The sequence below is a fragment of the Crotalus tigris genome, unplaced genomic scaffold, assembly GCF_016545835.1.
Source record: "Crotalus tigris isolate CLP2741 ecotype Arizona unplaced genomic scaffold, ASM1654583v1 scf7180000017560.2302168, whole genome shotgun sequence".
Lineage (NCBI taxonomy): Eukaryota > Metazoa > Chordata > Lepidosauria > Squamata > Viperidae > Crotalus > Crotalus tigris.
Genome location: NW_024096474.1, coordinates 2,066,734 through 2,091,563, shown reverse-complemented (window position 1 = coordinate 2,091,563; position 24,830 = coordinate 2,066,734). Strand labels below are relative to the sequence as shown.

The window sequence follows — 24,830 nt, the reverse complement described above, 5'->3', positions numbered from 1 at the left end:
TCCTTTTTCCTATCATCACAATCCATATTGTAGAGGTCATGAGAAATGGAGAAGGAAAAATAGTTGGATAGATAACTAAAAGAAAGAGAATATGGCAGGAAATTCACCACTAACTCATACTTCAGCAGTTCAGCAGTTCAAAAGTGAATGTAAAGACATTGGAGAAATTTCTGGAATGTGGACTATCACAGAGTACAGATTATTAATTCTTCACTATATAATTCATTGTACTGGGTTTCAAACCACAGTGGTTTGATTAACTGTGCACTGGGAACAAAGTCTTTTTTTAAAAAAAATAAATGTAATCCTGGTCATTGCTGCGGCAAGGGAGAATTATTGGCATCTGGAGTAGTAAAGACTCCCTCCCTCCCACACACACACACACACATTTTATGATTATCCTGATGTGGTTGCATGCCACATCAGATTAATAGATTATTACATTTGACATAACAATTAGGACTATCAGTTAAAATTCTTGAATCTATTGAAAGAAAGAAAACCAAACTGGACTTCTTGAATCTAAGTCAAGGACGGACCCTCCAGTTGTTTTGGAATTCAACTCACCTCACATCAAGTTTAATTGCAATCCAAAATCCCTAGGATAATAGTAGGCATCCTTAAAGTTACAAATTGTGTAAAAAGAGATGATTGGCAGTTTAACTTTAAACAAGATAGGAGAGGCATAAGTACTGAAATTTATAACTGAACTCATATCTAGAAATTATATTCTAAGAGGGATGTTTTTCTGAAGCATCCTTAATAACAATAGCAAGAGAACTAATGTCTTACGGTATTTTCCTCCTTCAAGTAGAAAGCAGAGTGAAGACAGAACAATTTAAAGGCTGAAATCTGAGGTTGGGCCTGTGAACTGTAACTGGTGCAGCCAAAAAAGGAATAGAAAGCGCTACTGTGTGTAAACCAAGGATAACAAGAAGTGTTGCCAGACTCATCTCTCTCTCTCTCTCTCTCTCTCTCTCTCTCTCTCTCTGTGTGTGTGTGTGTGTGTGTGTATTTGTATGTATGTGTTTTGTGTGGTTTTCTAAGATTCCTATCTTTCCTTCATCTATCACTACTCACTTACCTTTCATAAAGCATTCCACTAATGGGAGGTAGCCAGTGTATGGTGAGCGTATCCTGGCTCTGACCAACCACCATAGGCGGCAAAGGGACAGGAGTGGGTTTTCTGCTCTGAGTCCACTGCTGGTATACCAGATCCAGATAGCAATGCATTCGTGCCACTTGGTTTGGAGTAAAATTGTCTGTGCAATTGTCATCTGTGAGAGTAAGAAAGGCAGCTTACTAAACAATTTGAAAATGAATACTGGATTCAGATGAGGAGTTAGGGCAAGAAATCTAAGTAAATCCCTTTCATGGCCAGAGAAGACATCCTACTTTGAAAACCTGGAGTAAAATTAGATCCTATAATGTCCTTTAAGAATCTTGCCCAGTATTATCATATGTATTGCAATTTCAAACCCTCTTCTAAAACTAAACCAAAGTGCATGTTATTGTGATTATATCCATTGCCTCTTGGCCTTGAAACATTTTTTTATCTCTTTCATACATTTGAATATCCATCTTTCTCTTTCTTTGCTTTTTCAGATATTTTCATCATCCCAAAAATTCTCCTGCACATTTTTTTAGAGTATTTACATTCTCCCTAACATAGATGCCTCTAAAATTCTGCCTGCTCAATGTTATTCCTTCCATTGGCCAAAAGATGGCACTCCATCTGTAGTATTTAATCACATATCCTCTGGCAAGCAATCAATAGTGTCTTCCTTGCTACTGAACACTACAGACAACTGTGAAAACTTAAAGCATAAATAATGTATATGTTTTCAGAAATAATGAATGAGCGGTCTCCAAGGTTCTGAACAGAGGAAATACAGTACTCAAACACTGTCAATTGACCCCAGTCTGAAAAGCCTTGCCAAAATGCCCCCAAACTGAAGGAAACGGAAGAGAGGGTAATTATCTCTAATGAAACATAATTGAATGCCAAAGCAAAAAAAAAAAAAAAAAAAGAAAGAAAAGAAAAAGAAAACAATTGAAATATAGAATACTGACATTGGATTCAATAAAATATAGTCTCTTGTTTTTCATTGTTTTTCTGCACAGTAAATGCAGAAGAGGGTATGAAGTGCTAGAAGTTGCCACTTTATTTTCCAACCAGTTTCATTCATTAGAACTAAAACTGAAAATACTCAAATTTTTTAAACATAAGAGCTCGTACTTATTTTATTTTACTATTTTTAAAATAAGTCAAGATGGTGGGCATACCTAACAGTTTTTCCACCTCCTATTTTCTGCACAACAATCATATGAGGTAAGTTGGTCTGAGAGAAAGTGATCGGCCCAAAGTTACCTAACCAGCTTTGATACATAATGTGGGACTAACACTCACAGTCTCCCAGTTTCTCACGTGGTGCCTTAACCATTAGATCAAACCTATTCTCAATATTTCTTAGTGAAATCAGGGCAGCTAGGATTTTGCCACTCAAATTCTAGCTGTCATGTTTCATGGCTCTCAGCATCTCTGGATTGTACATGCCAGTTGATACCCATCTCTGAACCTGATGAAGTAATAGTGCTTTCTTCCCTTACCTGTATAGCTCATATAATTGCTGAAGGGAGTTCCAGAGAAAGAAGTATGGCCGCAGGTGTCATTGATAGGATCTGGATCCCGACAGACTTTGCTTTTGAGTGTAGGTGCAGTGTCAGCACAGAGATCTCCAGTTTCCATGGATGGTGTAGTCTCCCTGCATGGATCATCACAGGAGTCTTTTTCATCCACACCCTTAAAGACATGATAGAGTCCCAAGACGTGTCCTATTTCATGGATCATAGTATTTATATGGCCTGGCATCCCATAGTAAGCTGGATTTAGAACTACTCCACCTGAAATTGGAAGTGAACTAAATGTAATTCACAGAGAAGAATATGGGCAAGCAATCTCAAATTCTGAGATAAATGAATATAATCCTGTGCACAAACACCATGGAAAATAAGCCCTACTTCTGGGAAAGGGCTCTTTATTGCCCACATGTCCAGGTATTAGCATTCTAAGCGGATAAACAAGTTGGAAAGCTATTTGGAGTAAAGGCCATCCAAAGTGAGCACCTGGTGAGCTAAACCTATCTCTATGGAGAGCAGAGATGACAATTGCAGCAGCGATCAGTTTTTTAGTTCCTCTTTAGACCTTCTTCAGGCCTCTCCAAACAAGGAGAGAACTCACATGTACCCCAAATGGCTGTTCCTTACAAGTAAACTACAAGACAGCAATCTCAATAATCTGAGTGCCAAGAGACAAAAGGATTAATAATCAAACTCACAACTGCAGTGATGCCTTTTAAAGGACATTACATTTCCTAACCTTACTTCTAATCACTTTTGGAAATTGCTTTTTAAATGTCTTAAGGCTTTAGAGGTCTTTGGAATGGCAACTCTGAAAAGTCACCTGGTGAATGTATCTTTATTCCTGAACAAAATAAAAAATAATTATAAATTTACAGTAAGAACTTAAAGAATTTGAAATAAATGGCAAAAGGTTAAACAAGATTTAGAACTAAAAAGTTAGAAACAAATTAAGTATGCAGACAAATCTGGATTTGAAATTTGTACTATAAGATTTTTGAATTAACTATACAAAATAAATTCATTTTTGCGAGAACCAGAATTGTTTTGACTATTGCAAGTCATAAAGAGATAAGAAATATTACGATTTAAATTAGATACTAAAGTCTAAGCCAGTGGTGGCGAACCTATGGCACGGGTGCCAGAGGCGGCACTCAGAGGCCTCTCTGTGGGCACGCATGCCATCGCCCCAGTCCTAGGCCTTCAGCTGAGTTTTATAAAATCGTTTTGCTTTAGGCCTCCACCGCCATGTGCAAAAAAAAAAAGGTTCAATCAATCAGTCAATTTCAACTTCTGGCGGGGAAAAAAAGAGATCTTGCAAAGTTGGAATTGATTGATTGAACTTTTTAGTCCCACCCAGTCTGCTGTTACCACTGCAGCCACGCCCACCCAATGGGCCATACCCATCCAATGGGCCACACCCACCCGGCACTCGACGATGCATAAGTGGGTTTTGGGTTGCAGTTTGGGCACTCGGTCTCTAAAAGGTTTACCATCACGGTCTAAGCAAAAAGGGGAAAAAAACTTGTCTTTAGGACTATTATTTACAAACCGACACAAAATGCTACAAAATTAGAAACAAAGATCTTTGAAGAGTGGGACAAGAAATTATTAGCTACAATATCACTAATGGCTGGTAGATTTTATAGATAAAATTATGTGAATAAGATATTAATTAGAGGAAGGAATTATAGATATAAAATACTGTAACTTTATGCAGAAATAGTGGAATCAGAAATTGGATTAAAATGTATGGATTACAAAACAGACATTTAAGCTAGAAATATAAATGGCAGGAAAAAGTGTGGATTACAAACAAAGCCAAAAGAATGACAAGAATACAAACTTTTCTAGAGGATACATAAAAGAAGCTGGTTAAGGATTTGAAAAACAAAAGGAGAAAGACAAAGATATTAACAAGGCAAACTAAGACTATAACCTGAATAACTTTCCAATGGATTCACAAAACAAGTCTGCACAGTATTAAAGAAACCTCTGTGATGGGAAAGAGAAAGACAACATTTGAATGAAATAATAATAATGAGAGGTACACTTTAAATCTTAACTGACTGCTTTATAAAATTGGTGATTTTTGGTTGGTTGATTGATTTTTGTTACTATTATTTCTCTCCCTTTCTCTGTCTCTTAGAAAATCGAGTTTCTGACTTCCGGGTCTGTGCAGCTAGTGCACCAGCCAAGGGATTGAGATGATCCCTATAGCTGATTTCTGTTTGGGGACCCTAAATGGGCCCAAAACCACCCCGGAGAGGTGAGAAGGAAGGAGGGAGAGATGGTGGTCAATCCAGATGTCTGGGGAAAGCTCTCCAAAAACCGACAGAAGAAAGGATAGCGTCATTCGTGACTCTAGCCCAAGCTACATGCAGCCAAAGCCAAAAAGTACTAAACTAAGCGTGATTATAAACAGTGTGACTGAACTGGGTAATAATATTCATTTTCTCTTTCCTACCTGACTGATTTCCTGAAAAAAACAAACCCAGAAGTAAAAATCCTCCAAAAGGGAGGGGGTGTCTTTGTTCCACCCTCCTCTAAACGAAAGTGGCGAATTAAGTTTGGGGGGGAGGAAATTGAAAGATGGACTGACATCTAGTGGTGGATGAAAATACTGCCCTAAATATACAGCCCAGAAAGAAAAGCCTGTTGTTGTGACCTTCAGGGTGTTGATTAAACAAAGAGCAGCTGTTACAAAAGAAAGGAAAAATATTGTGGACTATCTACAAAGTGAGAATTACAAAACTTAGAAAAAATTGACCTTCCTGGATTATAAATATTTTTAAAATTGAGACTTTAAAGTGATTGGCAGAGAAAGGACTTTTGGTCATTATGGAGCATCAGAGATCTGCAGAAAGAACATACCAAGAAAAAATAAATACTTACTAGGAGGAAATGTTTGTTCTGTTTGTTTTGAAAATGATATTAACTTCAAACCATGAGGAAATTAAAAATGAATTTGAAAATTTAAATGAATGCATTCTCAATTTAACATCACAATTAAATGATCAGAAAACAAAAAAGAGAGATCATGTAAATCAGATAACTGAATATAAACTAGTGGAGATTCAAATGGAGAAGGACTTACAAGAAACATTGAACATTGAAAAAATAACTCCAAGATCACAAAGTAAATTTGAGGATAAGGAAAAAGATTTGACAAAATGGATTGCTGAACCATTGGAGTACCACAAGAAATGGGGAGACAAGATATGATGAGAGAAATCTTCAATGAATATGAAGGGGCAAAATCTTTTTACAAAGACATGATGTTTGATTTGTCTACTATATCCATACTAACATTTACAAGATTATAGAAAGACTCTTTGATGCAATGGAATATATTGACTGGGAGAGATGGTTGGCAAAAGAAGAGGGCTAAAGTGAGAATTGAGGAATTAGATGATGGGGTGTATCAGAGGGAATATTTAAAAATTAAACACTTGTGTGAATATGGCTGAAGAAATTGAAAGATTTTAGTTTAAGAGGGTAAGGTAAGATAGTATCTTTTTTTCTTTTGTTTTTCGATATGAGAACTATAAAAATGTGTGGGATGATTAACATAAAGGAAATGTTTTAAATATAATTGATTTAAAGAAAATTCTAATGGATAAGTAAATATGGGAAAAATGTTTTGAATAGAGTTAAAAGATTAGATGATTGGATTTATTAAATGGAACATTTAATGATTAAACATAGGTTTAATTATGGGTAAAAAGGACAGAAAGAATTTGGAAATAAGTGTATATTAGTTCAAGAGGGATACGTATTTTAAACAGTATATTATTTTCTTTTTTCTCTTTTTCTTTTTCTCTCTCGTGCCTTTTCTTTTTCTATGTCTTTCTTTTATGTCTTCTTCTTACTTATTTTTTAAGATACGAAAATAGATTTAAATACTTTAAGGTAATTAATTCTGGGAAAATTTTAACCAGTAGAAATATTTTGAACATTGTAGGGAAAATAAATTTAAATAAGAATTGTAAACAGGATTTGTGACGAGACAACCAAGATGACCAGATAGAAAAGAAACATGATATTGATGAGATTATTATTGGTAGAAATTTTAGAAAAATCTTTATAGTTAATTGTTACCTATCAAATTAATAAAAATTGTATTAATTTAGATTGCAAAGAGAATATTATTGCAAGAAGAAAAAAATCAAGCAAAGTTATTATGTGGATTTTGGAATATAGAAATTAACTGTTAATGATTACTTTGTAAATATAAACCCAAACAACAAGCTGTTTACCAAATATCAAGATGTTTATATTAAAAAAAACAATAAAATATATTTTAAAAAAAGAAAAGCGAGTTTCTAATAAAGTAACATATTAAATATGAGCTTAGAACAGTGGTTCTCAACCTTTCTAATGCCGCGACCCCATAATACAGTTCCCCATGTTGTGGTGACCCCCAACCACTTATACATCACCGGGTGCCAGGAGCGTGGCCAAAGGGGCAAAAAATGGCGGACAGCCTTGTTTGGCGACCGTGAAATGGTCATTTGACCCCAAATGGGGTCCCGACCCACAGGTTGAGAACCACTGGCTTAGAATCTCCAAATACAGGAGAAAGAACAGTGAGTGTGTTTGCTGAGGTCACAATTTATCTTAAAACTGACTATTCCCATCTTTAAGTCCAAATGAAAAAATACAAGAGAGTGAGGCCCTGTAAAATTTATCATGACAATGTTAGACTTCATTCGCTCTTTCTTTATGGTCATTAGCTTGCTTTCAAAATGGGCAAATAAAGAAAAGTTCACTTGAGAATGCTCTACTTTCTTATGAAAGTTTTGGTTAGCTGATGAAAGCCCACCAAGGCTTTTGATGGTTGAATACAAATTATTCCCTTCTCTCTCTTGTATCTGTTGTGGCCTCTCCATGCATTGTTGCTCTTTACATGTGGGCTTGATATGAATCAGCTTTCACAAATCTTTTAAGCCATTAGCAAGTTGCCTTACAAAGGCCAGGACTTTCACATCAAATATGAAAGGGAAGTACTGTGAAATGAGTTCACAAAAGAGATCACAACTTGAGTAAGGTATTAATCCTCCTTTTCCAAAGGCCAGTGTTTTGGCATCTGCTTAGGAACAGAAAATTTACCACACAGGAACTTAGTCCTTCATAAAATGCTCAGCAGGCTTGAAGTATTCAAGCACCATAGAAGACATTGATTCTTCTGACAACTTGGAACTGACCAAGAAAGCTGAAAAGTCAATGCTGATTATCACAAGACCTGACACTGTGACACTAAAATCTCAACTTTCTTAAGCTGAGTTGTCTGACAAGGAAGCATTATACTAATAGGAATGGGCAGTTGTGAAGCATATGTTAAGAGAAACTGAAGTTGCTTAAATTTTCTGCAAGACCGCACATACTGATCAATGGATAGTGCAGAAGTTAAAAGCTCCATGTGGAATATGGGCCTAAGCTGGAACTATAAAGCATGATGTGTGGCTCAAAGGTACAACTGGAATAGCCAATGTTTTTATTATTTTCTTGGGTAAGAGGGTGAGAACCAGACGTATATTTTTACAGGCAATTAGACCTCTCCAAGATAACCAGGTTCCATACAATATTTCTAATATCGAAGATTTGTTCTGGGATGAGAGAGATCAATAAAATTATGTACTGAATAAATGAATATAGAATGAAAATCCTAGTAAAATTTAAAAAAATGACTTCTAACATAATCCACTATGAATTTTGTGAATTACTGGTTCACAAAAAACCAGCAACTCCAATCAACATGTCCATTAGAATAAGGTACTGGGAGTCCTACAATATGTGGAAAGTTACATACTGGACACTCAAGGAGGAAAGTATAATTATACAAATTAATGAAGACGAGGGCATTAGTTATGAAAGAAAAGAAAAAGTCTCTGAATGCAGAAGTCTGTCAATAAATACCAGTGGCTCCAAGGCAAAAATAGGAGAGAGTTATTGCCTTTCAGACTTTCTTATGGTCTTCTTGAAAACATTTGGTGAGCCTATTTATAGATGAGGCTGGAAGTAATAGCTCCTTGGTCAATTTCAGCAGGGAATCTTCCATCTATCTGTCTGTCTTTTTATCTATCTGTCTGTCTATTATCTATCTGTAAGGACCCACCCCACTTTGCATCTTAAGAAGACAGAACTCTTGGAATATTTCCAACAGGCATCTTTATTAAGAGAAGATGGTTGCAGGCGTTCTAGACAGGACCTGGGGCCCCAAGCAACCTCCCCACCCCACCGTCCTACCAGCGACAATCCCAGGTGTTACATTTCCACCCCCTTTTCCTCACAGTTGGCAGAAGGGAGACTTCAGAGAGGAGTACATGAAAGGTGATGGCCATATTGTTATGGTCAGTCGTCTTGGTGAGATCCACATTCAGTCCCTTTGAAGTTTTAATGAAGGAAGTGAGAGCCATAAACCCCTTTGCTCATCCCCCTTCACCTTCGTAGTATGACATGGGGTTTTCCATAGTCAATAACTAGAGATGAAATATAATTGGATTCTGACTCTATCTATCTATCTATCTATCTATCTATCTATCTATCTATCTATCTATCATTTATCATCTAACTATCATATTTATGGAGCAGCCTATTTTATGGAGCAAAATCTGCAGGCTCAGATACATAATTGACAAATCTATATCAACTTGGTTCAAAATTAATTGAATATCATTAATATCATGAAAAAAGCTTGACAGCTTTCAAAATTTCTCCTTTAGGTCATAATGTTGATGCACGTATAGTGAAAAGGTCACAGAAAAGCACCTATATCAGGGGTGTCAAACTGGCAGCCCGCAAGCCAGTTTCATCATAACAAAGCTGAGCCCACCCCATTGCCAGCAATGCAAAAAGAGTTGCGATACGTTGCAACACATCATGTGACGTGGCGAGTTTGACACCCGTGACCTATATCATATTATCAAGAGAAATATCCAAAATAGTTGTTACCTGAGATATTGCTGGGTTCAAAAGCAAATCTAAAAATCTTTTCATTTTCAAATTCTGATCTAATTTTAACATCTTAGTTTACCAACAGATCTGGCTTGTGTATTTTCATACCTAAACAGATTTACTTCCCATCTTTTGAATGCAACTCAAAGAAATAGAAGAGGAAAGTTGAGGGTGCTCTGCATCTTCATTAATATGTATATTGAAATAATTATGGTTGTAAAATGTAGAAACATCAGACTAATCAAGATGTATAGTACAATCAATTCAAACACATGCTATAGCTTGTAATGTATAATCTAAGACAATATTATTAGTATTTGACATAGTGCTTGAAAGATGCAATTAAAGGCATATTTCATAGTAGCATATGTTATTTTATAATAATACTAGAGCAATATAATGCCAATAGTAATAGGCACCTTGGGTACAATCCTAAAACAACTATAGTCCCATTTGAATATTATTGGCATTAACAAAATACCAATTGCAAAAGGCAGTTTTATTTGGAACAATGATACTTTTAATTCAATCAAACAACAAAATCTGCCTATTCTGAGTCCTTGTGAAGGATACAATAGGTGGGATAAAAAAGCCGAATCCAGTCTAAACAAAACCAACCATAATATTCATTTATTATTATACTCAGCTTGGGCAAGAAGATTGCACAAACAGATGATAAACAATAATATAACATAGTCACCAAAATGATTCACTGGAACGTTGTTAAAAGTGATCATGTACCAGTAATGAAAAACTGGTGGGAACATAGAGTGGAAAAAATAGTAGAAAATGAGCAGGTTAAATATTATGGGATTTCCGAATACAGACTAATAAAGTCTTGGCTCATAATACACCAGATATAGAAAGGATGGAAGTATAGGTAATTGATGTAACAGTACCAGACAATAGTAGAATAGACGATAAAAAATGGAGAAGATCACAAAGTATAAAGATCTGAAAATAGAAATTGAAAGATTATGGCATAAATCACTGTGGTGATCCCAGTGGTTATCCACACATTTAGTGCCATACCCAAAAATCCTGGACCTTAGAAAATTTGTGCATTAACAAAATTTCCTTCTGTCAATTGCAAAGCTACACTGTGTGAACCCGCACATATATTGCAATGATACATCACAACATCCTAATTTCTTGGGAAGAACTTGATACATATGAAGGTGAATACCACCTAAATTGGCAGCTGTGATTTCTCATTGTTGTGAACAGATTATAATAATGTATTTAATTTATATGCCACCTGACTCCTAGTGACTGTGAAGCAGTTTATCTCTACCTTTCTGAAAATTTAATAGCAGTTCTCTTATTCTTTAAATACTCTAAAGGCCTAATGAGCAATAATACAGGTCTCTGTTCAATCTAAATCTTTGTTTATTTAAATTTACAAATGATACTGTACCAAATAATAATCTGGATGAATTTACAAACTATGCTGCAAATAGAATCTCAAGCATTAATTATGTGGCTCTTCCTAGCAATTCAGCAGGTCTGCTAAATCTATGTAAAATAGTTTGCATACTAAGTAAAAAAGAAGTGTGGACAAAACAGAAAATATTTCTGTTTCAAGCCTGAAACAAACAGTGCATTTGGAAAGTTCTGCTAAACTGTTTTAGATTGGTCAAGGTTGGCCAAAATAAAATGCAGCACATTTTGAACCAAAATCTGGAGGGATCTTGGAGTCGTTCTGAAGGGCAAATAAGACAAGACTGAGTACAGTCTCTCCTCATCTCTGTTATTTGAACTTCCCAGACTTCCCTTCAATCGCATCCTTTCCTTCAGCCACCATCAATGATGTCCTGATGTAGCATAATGCACTGGCTGACCTGTCACCTATCTTCCCAGTGCCTTCCCCTCCCTCCATTGGAGCTGCCATACTGGCCTGTTTTTTCTTCCTTACTATGATAAGGAACAGCTCCCTACCCAGGATATCACTCCACTGTACCAGCCTCTCCCCTCAAAAAAATCTTTCCAGAGCTTCCTCTTCTCTCTTTCCGCTCCCTCCCCTCAACAAAGATGATTAGGGGACTGGAGGTAAAACATATAAGGAACGGTTGCTGGAATTGGGTATGTCTAGTTTAATGAAAAGAAGGACTAGGCATGACATGATAGCAGTGTTCCAATATCTCAGGGGCTGCCACAAAGAAGAGGGAATCAAGCTATTCTCCAAAGCACCTGAGGGCAGGACAAGAAGCAATGGATGTAAACTAATCAAAGAGAGAAGCAACCTAGAACTAAGGAGAAATGTCCTGAGAGTGAGAACAATTAATCAGTGGAACAACCTGCCTCCAGAAGCTGTGAATGCTCCAACACTGGAAGTTTTTAAGAAAAGATTGGACAGCTATTTGTCTAAAATGGGTTTCCTGCCTGAACAGGGGGTTAGACTAGATAACCTCCAAGGTCCCTTCCAACTTGTTGTTGTTGTTGTTATTGCTGCTGCTCAAGTCTACGCATGCTGCTGTGAAGAAAATCCCTCATCCTTGATTCTCCCCCCATTATTCCTCTCAAATAACTTTTGTCTGGAGTAACTCTGTTTCTATTTTTCAATTGAACCAACAGTTCTGTTTACAACACATCACACAGAATGATAAATATAATACATTTACCATCTGACTTTTAATGTCCACAAATTTTGCAAATTAGCAAAGGGGGGAAGTCAGAAACCAACAGCTCTTTTTACCATTATTTTCTTTCTTCATTAATTTTTTAGGTATTTTAATTTTTGGTAAATTTGCTTTGTCTATCTTTTCCACTTTTTATCAACATTATATATTTTGACATACAATACAATAGAGAGTTTAATATCAAATAATTTGCTTAAGGTTGAAGCCATTATAATATAACTAATATATTTTAAATATATTTTTAAATGTTATATTTAACTTTGAATGAAAAAGACAAATACTTTTATGCTTTTAATATGATATCCTAAATTGTAGTTAATATTGATAGAATTTTTCTTTCATTTTTTTATTTTCAATACTTTAAGCTGCCTAAATAGTAGACTGTTAATAATGTCTAATCATATCATATAAACATCACTTTATTGGAACAGTACAATATATTAAGATTTATAACAATATAATAAAAAGGTGGAAATCCTGTTTAGTTCCATATGCAGACTAAAATATTTATTTATATATTTATATATCACATTTAGAAACTTCCCATCTCACTGACAGAGCGACTCTGGGCAGTGTACAATTTAAAAAAATAAATACTATATAAATACTATATCCCACTAGGAGGCAGTAACAAATGTTTCAGTTCAGGCACAGATCATCCCAAACCATCTCTTATGTACTCAGAACTGTTCATACTTGAAATGTTCACTACATCTTATTAGCTAGTATTATTGATGGAAGTAAAGGAAAGGTCTTCAAAAATTTAATATTGAAAGAGAAATTTAAAATTGAATTTGCTGCAGTGGAAATTTACTGAGTGGAGAATCAGGAAAGGATAACATAAAGGCAGGATGTAAGATAAATACGTAGGCAAAAAATAGTTAGGTCTTAGAATGAGAAAGGAAGAAGATAGCTATAAAAACATCTGTAAGAGAAGATAACTAGCAAAACAGGAAAGAACCTATTTTTCTAAGAAGTCATAAAAAGGGGGGCCAGAACTCAGGCAACTGAGCATGCACAATTAATTGATTAATATTAACTGACACACCTTGCATAAATTATCTCCTATTTTGATGTACATGTGATGTATGATTTAGGATGTAGCAGGAAATATGTAGGAGGCGGTCGGAAAGTGTGTAACCTCATAGTACCTCAGCCAATGGGGAAAGATTGCGGCCGGGACAGGGAATATAAAGGAAGGAATATTTTGGGTTAAAACTTTGGAGAGAACCAAGCTTTGATAGCTTCTCTCCCCACTTATTGCAATAAACGAAACAAAAGGCCTTCACTGTGTCTTGACTGGTTATTGGTCAGACGAACTTGCCTCTGGTCACAAAGGAAAGTAGCCAGAAGCACATAACATTATCTAATCACTTTATCTGGAACATCTGTCCTATGTGCCATCAACACTAAACTTTTCACTGAAGCAACCACCTGTGCCAATCCTGAAACCAGAATTCCTTCTTCTGAGATAAGACCATTCTCCCAACATCATACATCTTTAGATGTGATTTCATATCACACCTAGACAGGGCAATTCTCTGTTTGATAATATCGAATGGCTCTACTGTTGTAGAATTGAAAAACTTGAATCAGCTCTTTCAGGAAAGGGAAGTTTATTGCGCGCAGGTTCAGAGAGCCATCCTGGCTGAAGAAATCTGAACCCAGATTGTACATTGATGACCATTTTTATAACTCTTCTGGCGGGGGTTATTTTCAGGTCACATTCCACACATGGTTACATTCTATAGAAAAACTACTAGACAGATCTATAATCGATAGCTCCTCGTTTACATTGGAATGTTTTTAGCAATCAGCAATATATCAAGTGTTAAGCAATTTAGATACACCATGTGACAAGCAGTTAGTAATATATCATGTGCAGAGCTGGGAACAGGATGTCTGGCCATCCTAAATTTAAGAGTTGTCTTGTAAGCAAAACAAACCTCCCTTTCATACACATTCTTTGGTGGGCCATCTGCTTTTTACCCATATTCTTTGTCGGACCATCAGTATTTTTCCAGGTACCACTTTATTCCCCCCTGATGAGACTTATCTCATCTATGCAGATAAGTTTCATTCCATAACACTTGGGTCTGATGTATGTATGTTGTTATACTCTTGTCTCTGGAATTCCCACATGTGAAGAACCACCCTTTAGGTAACCATATGTTTGCATACCCAAAAGACACTGTTTGGAAAGATGTGCAATTTAGCTTTTCTTGGCTCACTTTCAGGCAATGAGGTGAAGGTGTATTCTGCTCACACCCTGTGATATGTGCACATTGTAGGTCTTCTGGAATGGCTACGTTAGGAGTATGTAAAGCTAAAGCATCAGTGGGTAGAAACTTGGAAATGTGACCCCAGCTGTACATTGTTTCATAGCCTATATGTTCTTTAAACTCATGGTGACTGAACTCCTTGGCTGCTGTGACAGGAACACATACTGGTATTAAACATGTGGACAGCAATTTCCATGTCATATGCTTCAGAAAGGCAAAAATCAGTTGTGTTGGCTAGTTTAGCCAATTGGACCCACAAATTATATTGCATCCTTGACTCCAATGGATGGGGCATATCCTTATTCTGCTGGGACCTTTTACTTCGCTTTCTCTCTGGGTGCTTCCTCGGGGGTCGTTGGATAGTAACTCCTAATTCCCCCGGGATTACATGTACGATGCAAGTCCCCTTCCATCCCGTCTTCAACTGCGAGACTAGGGTGACCCGCTCCCATCCCCAGAATAAAGGAGGCCCACACTCCAGAGTAACAGGAGGAGGAGGCTTCTTTAACTATTCTGTCAAATGCTTGGGGAAATTGACAAGGATGAGGCCAGATACCATTCCAGCATTCTGGGGAAAATCCAATAGGGGGTGACCTTTACAAGTGCCCGTGCCTATAGCATAAGATTGGATAAGGCGTGGAGCTTCTTCTGGCTTGCTCCATTGGCCTAAATTAGAAAGACAAACATTATTACATGCAACAATAGTACTATATAAAAGCAGAAGGAAGCCTTTCATCCTTTCTTCTCCCGTGCGTAGAAAGCCAGCTTCCGGGTGTGGCTTAGCAGGGGGTTGAATTTCAGCCAGACAGCCGTAGATATATGTGCAGGATACACTTGTGCTAATACATTATCTGGTTTACAAACAATAAAATATTCCTTAAACATACTAAACACGTTTAAGAGTGAGTTTGGTGGGAACCTTGAGGTCCCTGTTCACTGTCCACAGAGGTTCTGCAGCTGCTTTAACTCTGGTCCAGTGAATCCAAGATTTAGATTCTGCAATCTTTATTGCTAAAGGGGAGGCCATTATTACTTCATAAGGTCCTTTCCATCTCCCCTCCAGTTGTTCGTGTTTACAATGTTTTACCCACACCTTATCCCCTGGTTTAAAGGGATGACATCTTGTTATTAGTTTAGGAGGTGTTTGTTCAACAACATAATTCCTAAGTTTTTCCACTTGCTTATTCAGTTCCTGCACCATTTTCAGAGCCCATACTCCCCCCTGATGGCCCAAATCAGGCCATCCAGCCAAACTTCTTCTCAGCAGCGTAGGAGGACGCCCAAACATCAGCTCATATGGGGATAGGTTGTATTGTCTACGTGGAGCACATCTCACAGCGTAGAGAGCTAAGGGCAATGCATCAGGCCATTTCAGGTGACTTTCAGCACAGATCTTAGTCATTTTCTCTTTCAGTGTGCGATTCATTCGTTCAGAATTCGAACCGGACTGAGGATGAAAAGCACAATGAAACCGCCATTTGGATCCCACAGCAGTAGCCACTGCTTGATTAACTTGATGAACAAACTCAGGACCATTATCAGAGGAAATAAAAGACGGGCAACCAAAACGAGGTATTAGTTCTTTTAACAATAGTCTTGCCACTTCCCTGGCTTGTTTAGTCTTTGTAGGGAAAGCCTCTGGCCAGCCAGTGTATTTATCCACAAATACCAATAAAGCTTTGTATAGTCCACATCTTGGCATGTCTGTAAAGTCAACCATGACAGAGTCCATAGGAAAGTAAGAGACAGGTATGGTTCCAGGTGGTAGTAGGGGCCCTTGTCGAGGATTGACCTTAGCACAGATGCCACATTGTGAAACCACTCGAGCAGCTATCCCAGCCGACCCATGTACATAGTAATCCCTCCCAATAGCAGCATCCAATCCAGTTTTCCCCATGTGTGTTGTTTCATGTGCTGCCTGAAGTAAAGCCCATGCTGAAGATTGAGGGACAAAAATACGTCCATCAGGCAAAAGATACCACCCATCCCTAATAGTAGCTTTGAGATCATTCACTGCTTTCACACACTCCTGCTGAGAGTATGTTGGTTTACTGATAGGAGGCAAGTCCCCTATGTCTATTGCCACACATATTGACAGATCAGGAATGGGCCCTGTTTTCATTGCCACCTTCTTAGCTTCCAAGTCAGCTCTTCTATTCCCCTGAGCCACCCGATCCACCCCTTGCTGATGTCCTTTGCAATGCATCACAGAAACTTTTGCTGGTTTCTGCACAGCATCGAGAAGTCGCTTGATCAAATGTCCATGCAACACATGTTTGCCCGCAGAATCCCTGGATCCCCTTTCCTTGTACACAGCCCCATGAGCATGCAGAGTCAAAAAAGCATATTTACTATCTGTCCAGACATTTAAAGTTTCCCCTTCAGCTCTTTCCAATGCCCTAATTAATGCCCATAATTCTGCTACTTGAGTAAAGCAGCTTGCTCCTAGCGGACTACTTTCCACCACTTCCTCATCATTCACAATCGCATATCCAGAAACCCTCCTCCCATCCTTCATGTAACTCGAGCCGTCTGTATACCAATTCAGGGCAGCAAGCAGTTGTGTTCTGAATCCACTTCTGTGGGCAATAGGGTGGCAGGGTTTAGCCGGTTAGACACCACTAATTTCACTTGAGGATTTTCAATCATCATCGCCTGATACTTAAAAAGCCTTTGACTGCTGATCCACAAATGCCCTTTATTATCCAAGATAGAATGAACTGCATGAGGGGTGTGGACACTTATGGGACATGAGAAGGTCAATTTATTACAGTCCTGTAAAAGGACTGCTATAGCAGCAAGAACCTTCAGGCAATGTGGCCAGCCTTGGGCAACCCCATCTAATTGCTTAGATAAGTAAGCCACCGGGCGTTGCCACTGTCCTAATTGTTGAGTTAACACCCCCAAGGCAACATTCTTCCTGGTATCAACATACAAATTGAAAGGCTTTTCTAAGTTAGGCAAGGCTAAAGCTGGAGCTGATGTGAGGGCTCGTTTCACTTCCCTAAAGGCATTCTTTTGTTCTCCCTCCCATTCAAAAGCAAACAACGGCTGGCTAGCCTTGTGAATAGGAATCGTGAAAAAAGCATCTTTCAAATCCACAACTGAAAACCACTTTGCTATGAACAAGTGTATACCTCCTTTAGGCTTTCTGATTAAAATTGTCCACACTTGATAAGAAATGCTAACCACCAAGATGTCCCCAAATGTCAATTTTAGATAAAAATGCCACTGGCTGCCTTTCCCCCCCACGCACACACTTCTGGGTCAAAACCTCCTCCAACCTTTGTCCTTGTTTATAAATAAATTACCTAGCAAAGAACCAACAAAGGAGAGCTCACCAAACCCTGTTTGCATTTATTAACACAAGCTCTTTTTCTAACAGTTTTGCATATAAATCTTTACTCAAAACAGCATAGCTATTTATAATCCCAAAATTTTTCTCAACTTCGTTCTAACTTCACACAAAAAAATAAACAAGTTTAATAAGATATTCTGAGTTACTGAAAGTTTTTTTTTTCTAAACTCTAGTATTGCTTTTAATATAAAGTTAGTCAAATTCCAATTTAATCAAATTCCCTTCAGATGGAAACAGATTTCCATTAAATTTCCATTAAATAGGGAGAACATTTACAAATCTAAGCAAACTCTTTTGGTTGATATTAAACAATTTAAACTCAAAAATTTCCAAAAAAAAGTTGTCCGTGTCCAACAATTACTGACTCCTCTTTTGAATAGAAAAAATTGCAAAAGTGGGCATTAAATTTTCACAGCCACCCGACCTTTCTCAAACCTGAATTCTAAGCAGAGAAAAAGTTAAAAAGATCAACCCCTTCCCTTTCTCCTCTCTCTCTATCTCTCTCTATCTCTATCTCTCTCAAAGCAACACAGCCAGAAAAAAGCAGGGGGGGAAAGGGGGTTGTGTCTGCAGATAGAGTTTGAAAAGGCATTAACACACTAACATTTGCAAAAGGGAGAGAGCAGAATATGCAAGAAAATGGTATAGGATTTCCTGCCTGAGCAGGTAACTTTGGGCTGTTCTTAAGAGGGAGAGAAAAAATAAATAAATAAACAAACACATCTTCCTTCACTTTGTTTGTTGGCCAGACAAACAGAGTGAGGTTTTTTTTTTTTTTGGTATCTTCTTTTCTCTTGAGGTTAGTAACAGTCATATTTACTTCACACACAAAGACTCTGCTTTCAAATCCACAACTGATCTTCCTGCTCCAGTATCCACCAAAAACGTTGTCTGTTTGCCCCCTATATTTAAAGTAACCAATGGCTCAGGGGGGGCTTCTTCCAAGCCAGGTCCTTGTCAATCTGACCAGTTAGTTCCTGCCAAGCCAATTCCCTCAATCTCCCAGTCTCTATTCCAATGTCTCCCATTCCTCAGACCATCTCTTACATTCCCTGGACCATCTCTCACATTCCTTGGAGCCCCTCTCTGCCCTCTACCCATGAAGGGGGAGTGCATGGGGGGCCCACTGCCAACACCTCCACATCCTCTGCCTTCTCTTCCTCTCCAACCTCTACCTCGCATCTGCCTTCTTGGACATTCTCTTTGCCAATGACCTTCCTCCTTGCAATTAGCACACTGGTTGGGTCCCAGCATGATCCCTCCTTGCAATGCCACCGCCAACAACTCAATTTTCTTATGCATTCTAGCATCTCTTTCCTGTTTTTTCCACCTTATCCCTATTAACAAACACTTTCCTAGCCACCTCCAACAATTCTGTAGTGTTCTTTCCTAATGCTCCTTCTAACCTCTGCAACTTCTTTCTTATATCTTCATAACTCTGTGCTATGAACCTCTCATTCAACATTCGCACATTGTCTGCACTCCTTGGATCAACCTGTGTATAAAGCTCATAAGCCTCAATCAGCCTTTGCAAAAAACTTTCCGGACTTTCATCTGCCTCCTGCATCACAAAAGACGGCTTTAACACATTCACTGAAGGCTTTCCAGCCTTGCAAAGAGCCTCTACTACTAAATTCTGATATTCCTTTAACAAAGTCATGTGTGCTGGATTTTGTGTATTCCATTCAGGGTCCTTTTCTGGTGCCCTGGCTTCCATCTCTGGCTGTATATCCCGCACAGCCGGCAACCTATCCTTCAAACACTGCCTAACAGCAGCCTTCCACTTCTCCCTTTCCTCGGGAGTCAACAAAATATTCAACAATTGCTGTACATCCTGCCACGTCCTCTTTACTTACTTCTCCCCTCACATTTACAGAGAGACCTTCCAAATCCCCTTCCTCCTTGGGGGCTGACAGCCTCCCCCTTTCTGTTTTCGTCTCACAGCTGGCTGCCTTTCTTCGGACACAGCAGGGGCAATCAGCCCTTCCTCCGGCAGAGTGGCTGCTGCCGCAGCCGGCACTGGGGGGGGAGGGGGAGAAAGGTGGAACGTAGGGAGGAGGTCTGAGAATCAACTCCTCTACCTCCATCCTTATCTCCTTCTTAGCATCTGACACCTTAGTTTCTGAAATCTTTCACTCTTTTAGTTTGTACTTGAAGCTTTTTTTCCTTTGGGTCTAGCCACACACAAACGAACCATTTCAGCCTGACATTGCAATAACTCATCAGCTCGTCCTGCGTCCTGCTACTGCATCCCCCCACTGATCTATATACTGAAATTGGTTGGGATAGTTTTCTTAAAAGTCCCCTCTGGGGGCCACCCCACATCCATACTACGCCCCCCCATCCTAACACACTGCCAATGACCTACAGCGCCGGCGGTCACTAGTAGGGAATGCACTGGCTTAACCACCCACACAACCTAACACGGACTTCATTAGGATCGCCGTCCCGAGTCCAGGGGAGTGATCAGGCCCCCTCTTCTATCTTCAAATGAGATAGGTACCATTACTTTAAACACATACTCGCCTGCCTTGTAGTTACACCCATCCTGGCCAGGAGTTGGTTCAGACTTCCTTTCCTTTCCCAAAGGGTTCTTGGACTGGCCTTCAGTACTGTCGGCTCTGCTGAGAAGCCACAGCTGTCTCCTGGAGGAAACACACCCCCATGGCGCCTGGAGAATTGTTCAGAGATGGCTTACCAGCAAGTCCGAAGGGTCCAGCCATCCTCAGCGAAATATCGCCTCACTCAAGCTTTTCCCGGCCAATGCACCAGAAAATGTTGTAGAATTGAAAAACTTGAATCAGCTCTTTCAGGAAAGGGAAGTTTATTGCGCGCAGGTTCAGAGAGCCATCCTGGTTGAAGAAATCTGAACCCAGATTGTACATTGATGACCATTTTTATAACTCTTTTCAGGTCACATTCCACACATGGTTACATTCTATAGAAAAACTACTAGACAGATCTATAATCGATAGCTCCTCGTTTACATTGGAATGTTTTTAGCAATCAGCAATATATCAAGTGTTAAGCAATTTAGATACACCATGTGACAAGCAGTTAGTAATATATCATGTGCAGAGCTGGGAACAGGATGTCTGGCCATCCTAAATTTAAGAGTTGTCTTGTAAGCAAAACAAACCTCCCTTTCATACACATTCTTTGGTGGGCCATCTGCTTTTTACCCATATTCTTTGTCGGACCATCAGTATTTTTCCAGGTACCACTTTACTACCATGTACAAGATCCAATAGTGATGAGTTCCAAATCAAGTTGAAAAGAGAGAGAGAAAGAAAAGTACTAGCTTGATGAAGATTTTTTAAATGCAAAAAAGAGAGGCCTTTTATTAAGGTCGTTCAAAAATATTAAGCTAATACACAGCATCTGAGATAGAATAGTAAGTTTTTAAAAATCAAAAATAAAATGGCAGTCTCTACTTCTGGCTCAAACTTCTGCTGTATAATTGGCAGAAGTACTTGTTCTGGCAAGTAACTGCCAGACCTTTTCCCAGAAGCCCTCAGGACTAAATAATCACATATATACGTGGTTGGTTGGGAAGATCAATTTCAGAAATTATTTACTAAAAGACAGAATGGGAAGCTGACTTTAGATCTTGATATTGTTGATGAATTGCCATCCAATTGGCTCTCTGAACTTCTGATATCGTAGTATTAGCCAAGAAACTGCAATCAATTAAAGCATTAAGAATAGATTTCATCTCTTCTAAAAAAATCAAGAATCATTCTAGAACTACTCTTGGCCTCTTTGTTTTTACACATTATTAAACCCAAATTTCAATGGCGTCAAAGAATATGCTGAACTGTTACAAAATGGAAATGAATTTCACTTCAATTGTCTTTCTATTAACATGGCAAATAAATGGTATATATTCTGGTAGAATTTTGGGCTGGACTGAAGCAGAAAACATACGGCAGATGAGAATGCAGGCTTTTATTCAGGCTGCACATAAATGAAAGAAGCCTTAATTTTATCACATTTGGCTGAAAAACATAGCACCAAACCAGTTGCTGCCCTGAATGGGGTGTTTTGTTGCTCTTAAATGTACTTTTGATTTAATATTTTGTAATTATACTGGCAAAGAACGAGTGAACTCCACAACTGACCACCATCTGCTACTTCTGATTTGTATGTTAGTTGGAAATTCTGATGCAATCCTGAAACTTATTTAAAGGAGAAATTCCAGCAGACAAATGGGTTAAATGGGACTGTATTACATTTTGAATCATTACATCACTTCTGTGGTCTTAATATTTAGATAGGCCAAATTATCACCTTTTGATGCATCTTCTATGCCTCTCTCAATATTACTATAAAAAGGCAATTTTGTTATTTATTTACTCTCGAACTCTAATAGGTTGAAGAAGATACTTGAATCCTTTCTTTGACTGCTGGAAAGAACATTTGCTATCAATTAATTATTCTAAAACTAAACATTGTTTTTGCTATGAAACCAGCATGCTAAAATGGACTTCAGAAGAACAATCGTGGAACAAATGAAATGCTTCAAGTAACTTGGTGCTATCCTCCAAGATGCAGTGGACTTTTAACTTGCAGGGCACAAAATGCCCAGTGGATTACAAGAATCCCCAAATCCAGTTCTATGTATTAAATGGAACTAAACAGTGTTTGGTGAAGTAGTAAGAATTTTTGATCTTTGGTAAAATTAAAATGTCATTCTTAATTTTGTTAGATAAATTCCTCTCATTCTGGAAGCAAATGTTAGGGAAGAAATTGCTCCATTATGGTTTCTCTTTATCTACTATAATCACAATGACTAATAATCATGCTGAACCAGAGGTCACACTGAGGACCCTAAATATAGATTGTCAGTCTCATCAGGAAAGATAATAAAATCAATCCATTTAGGCATACAGATTTATAACAAAAGGCCAGCTGGGTACTTAGATCAGTATTCCAAAAATAGCATAGGATGATGTAATTTGCACATTTCACTGTGCTCCAATTGGCAGACTTCCACAAAGAAGATACATGAAGATATCATATTCAGATATTAAATTTGTCTATGTACTTCTAGGACAACCAAAACGATAACCCATATATTACTCTATTACAACTCTGGCTTTTTTTCCCCTTTTTGCATACCACTAAAGATAAATTCTCAGATACAAAAAGATTTTGTCTGACAGCAAATAAAAGTTGTGCAGGCAGATTCTGCACACTTATATTAACCAACAACTCAGTTACATAGTTATTGCATAGATATGTCATATAAAATGCATTCAAATGTACCCTTGTGATTACGAAACAAACTGGTAGGCAAATAAGGAACAAGGGTCATGTCTGTCTGTCTATCTGTCAAACTTATATAACTGCCCATCTCACAAGAAGTGACTATAACCTCTATAAGAATATAAGGGTTACCTGCAGGACTGTCTCTTTCTGGTTGTTTCAACCCATCCCGTGCATGCTTTGGATGCTATCAACTAAAGAGTGACAAGCTGGAAGAGCCCAGAAGAACAGCCTTTTCTATCATAGACCCACCATCTGGAATGCCATCCTTCCAAAGATCAGATGGGAGCCATCCCTGTTGTCCTTTTGTAAGGTCTGAAGACAGGACTCTGTTTGTGAGCCTGGGGCCCAAGTATTGAATGGAGCCTCTTGCGTGACTATGTGAATCTTGGAGTTTAGCTCAGATCTTTTTACTGGCTTCGATGGATTTTATATTTTTGTACATGTTTTTATTGTTTTTAATATGTGTGAAACGGGCAGCCCTATAAATCCAGTAAGTAAAAAAATAAATATTTAATTTAGTGTATATCTCCTCCTCTTTAATAAAATATCCAGATTGGATTTTTTTATGTTATTTTTTTATCCAATTAACATGACAAAATCATCTTAAAAGGGGCTAAAAAAATTTCAGTATATATGACATTTGACAGATAATGTCCAGAAGGATCACTAACTTTATAAATTGAAGTTAGTATATATGTCACACTGTTTCTGATATCTCTTTGGTGCATATATTTCCTTTTGGCTTATATCATAAATGAAATAATGTTTTAACATTTTAAATTTGACCAAAATAGTGCAGATATTCCCAAAGCCATTCTTACATGAGGAGTAAACTACATATACAAACTTTTGAATAAAAATGGATAAATGGCTATTTTTTTCAAGTGTACTTTGTAGAAAAAAAGATGCATTTTTATTGTATAATGACATAATAATTACGATATATATTTTATAATATTTCCTTTTAAATTTAACAAAAATTCTGGAAAATTCCTTTTTCAAATGTACAGTACATGATAATGTCATGGAGATATAGTTTGTTGTCAAAAGGCACCTGAGCCAAGGAGGTAAAAGGAAAGTGGATGTCCTAATTTTGTATCTACTCCCATTATTAATATCTTGTAGAGAAGAGATTCTCTTAAAGACAATCCGAAACAGCTGTAGAATATATATTTATTATATTCATTTTGAAGATCTGGTAAGAAAACCTCATTTAAATAGTCAGAGATGAGTACAAAGTTCCTATGGAACTCCTGACTAACTATGCTCCACGTTTATTAATATGTATAAGGCTGATCTTCAGTTTTCCCTTCAAGACTGCACATATTATCTATACATGGAAGAAGCAAACTAGAAGGTGGTAGGAGAAAAGGAAAGACTGACTTTTTAAGGATCATTATCTATAACTGTGGAGCATGATTATCTATTGATTGTACCTTCCCAACATTTAAGTAGCAGTTTCACTTTAAAATAACAAAAGAAACATTTATTAAATACTTGTAGAATGTTCTCACATTTATTTAAAATTAAATCAAACACAATTTTTGCCTTAACCCTGTCTACTCTGACAACCACATTCCCAATACAATCCTCAGCCTGAAATGACTACACACCACTGTGCTAGCCTAAACTGGGCTTATGCCATGAAGAAGGATAATGATGAATGAATTTTTTAAAAAATAT

General features: G+C 37.7%; 1 protein-coding gene across 1 annotated transcript in view; it reads right to left on the bottom strand.

Annotated features, from left to right (window-relative positions):
* Window positions 1-24,830, bottom strand: part of PAPPA2 (pappalysin 2) — a 231,922-nt gene that overhangs the window by 114,784 nt on the left and 92,308 nt on the right. The window contains exons 4-5 of the mRNA XM_039348678.1: window positions 2,611-2,904; window positions 1,085-1,277 (exon numbers count right to left, since the gene is read on the bottom strand). Of these exons, the coding sequence (XP_039204612.1) occupies window positions 1,085-1,277; window positions 2,611-2,904 (487 nt within the window). The remainder of the gene's footprint in view (window positions 1-1,084; window positions 1,278-2,610; window positions 2,905-24,830) is intronic.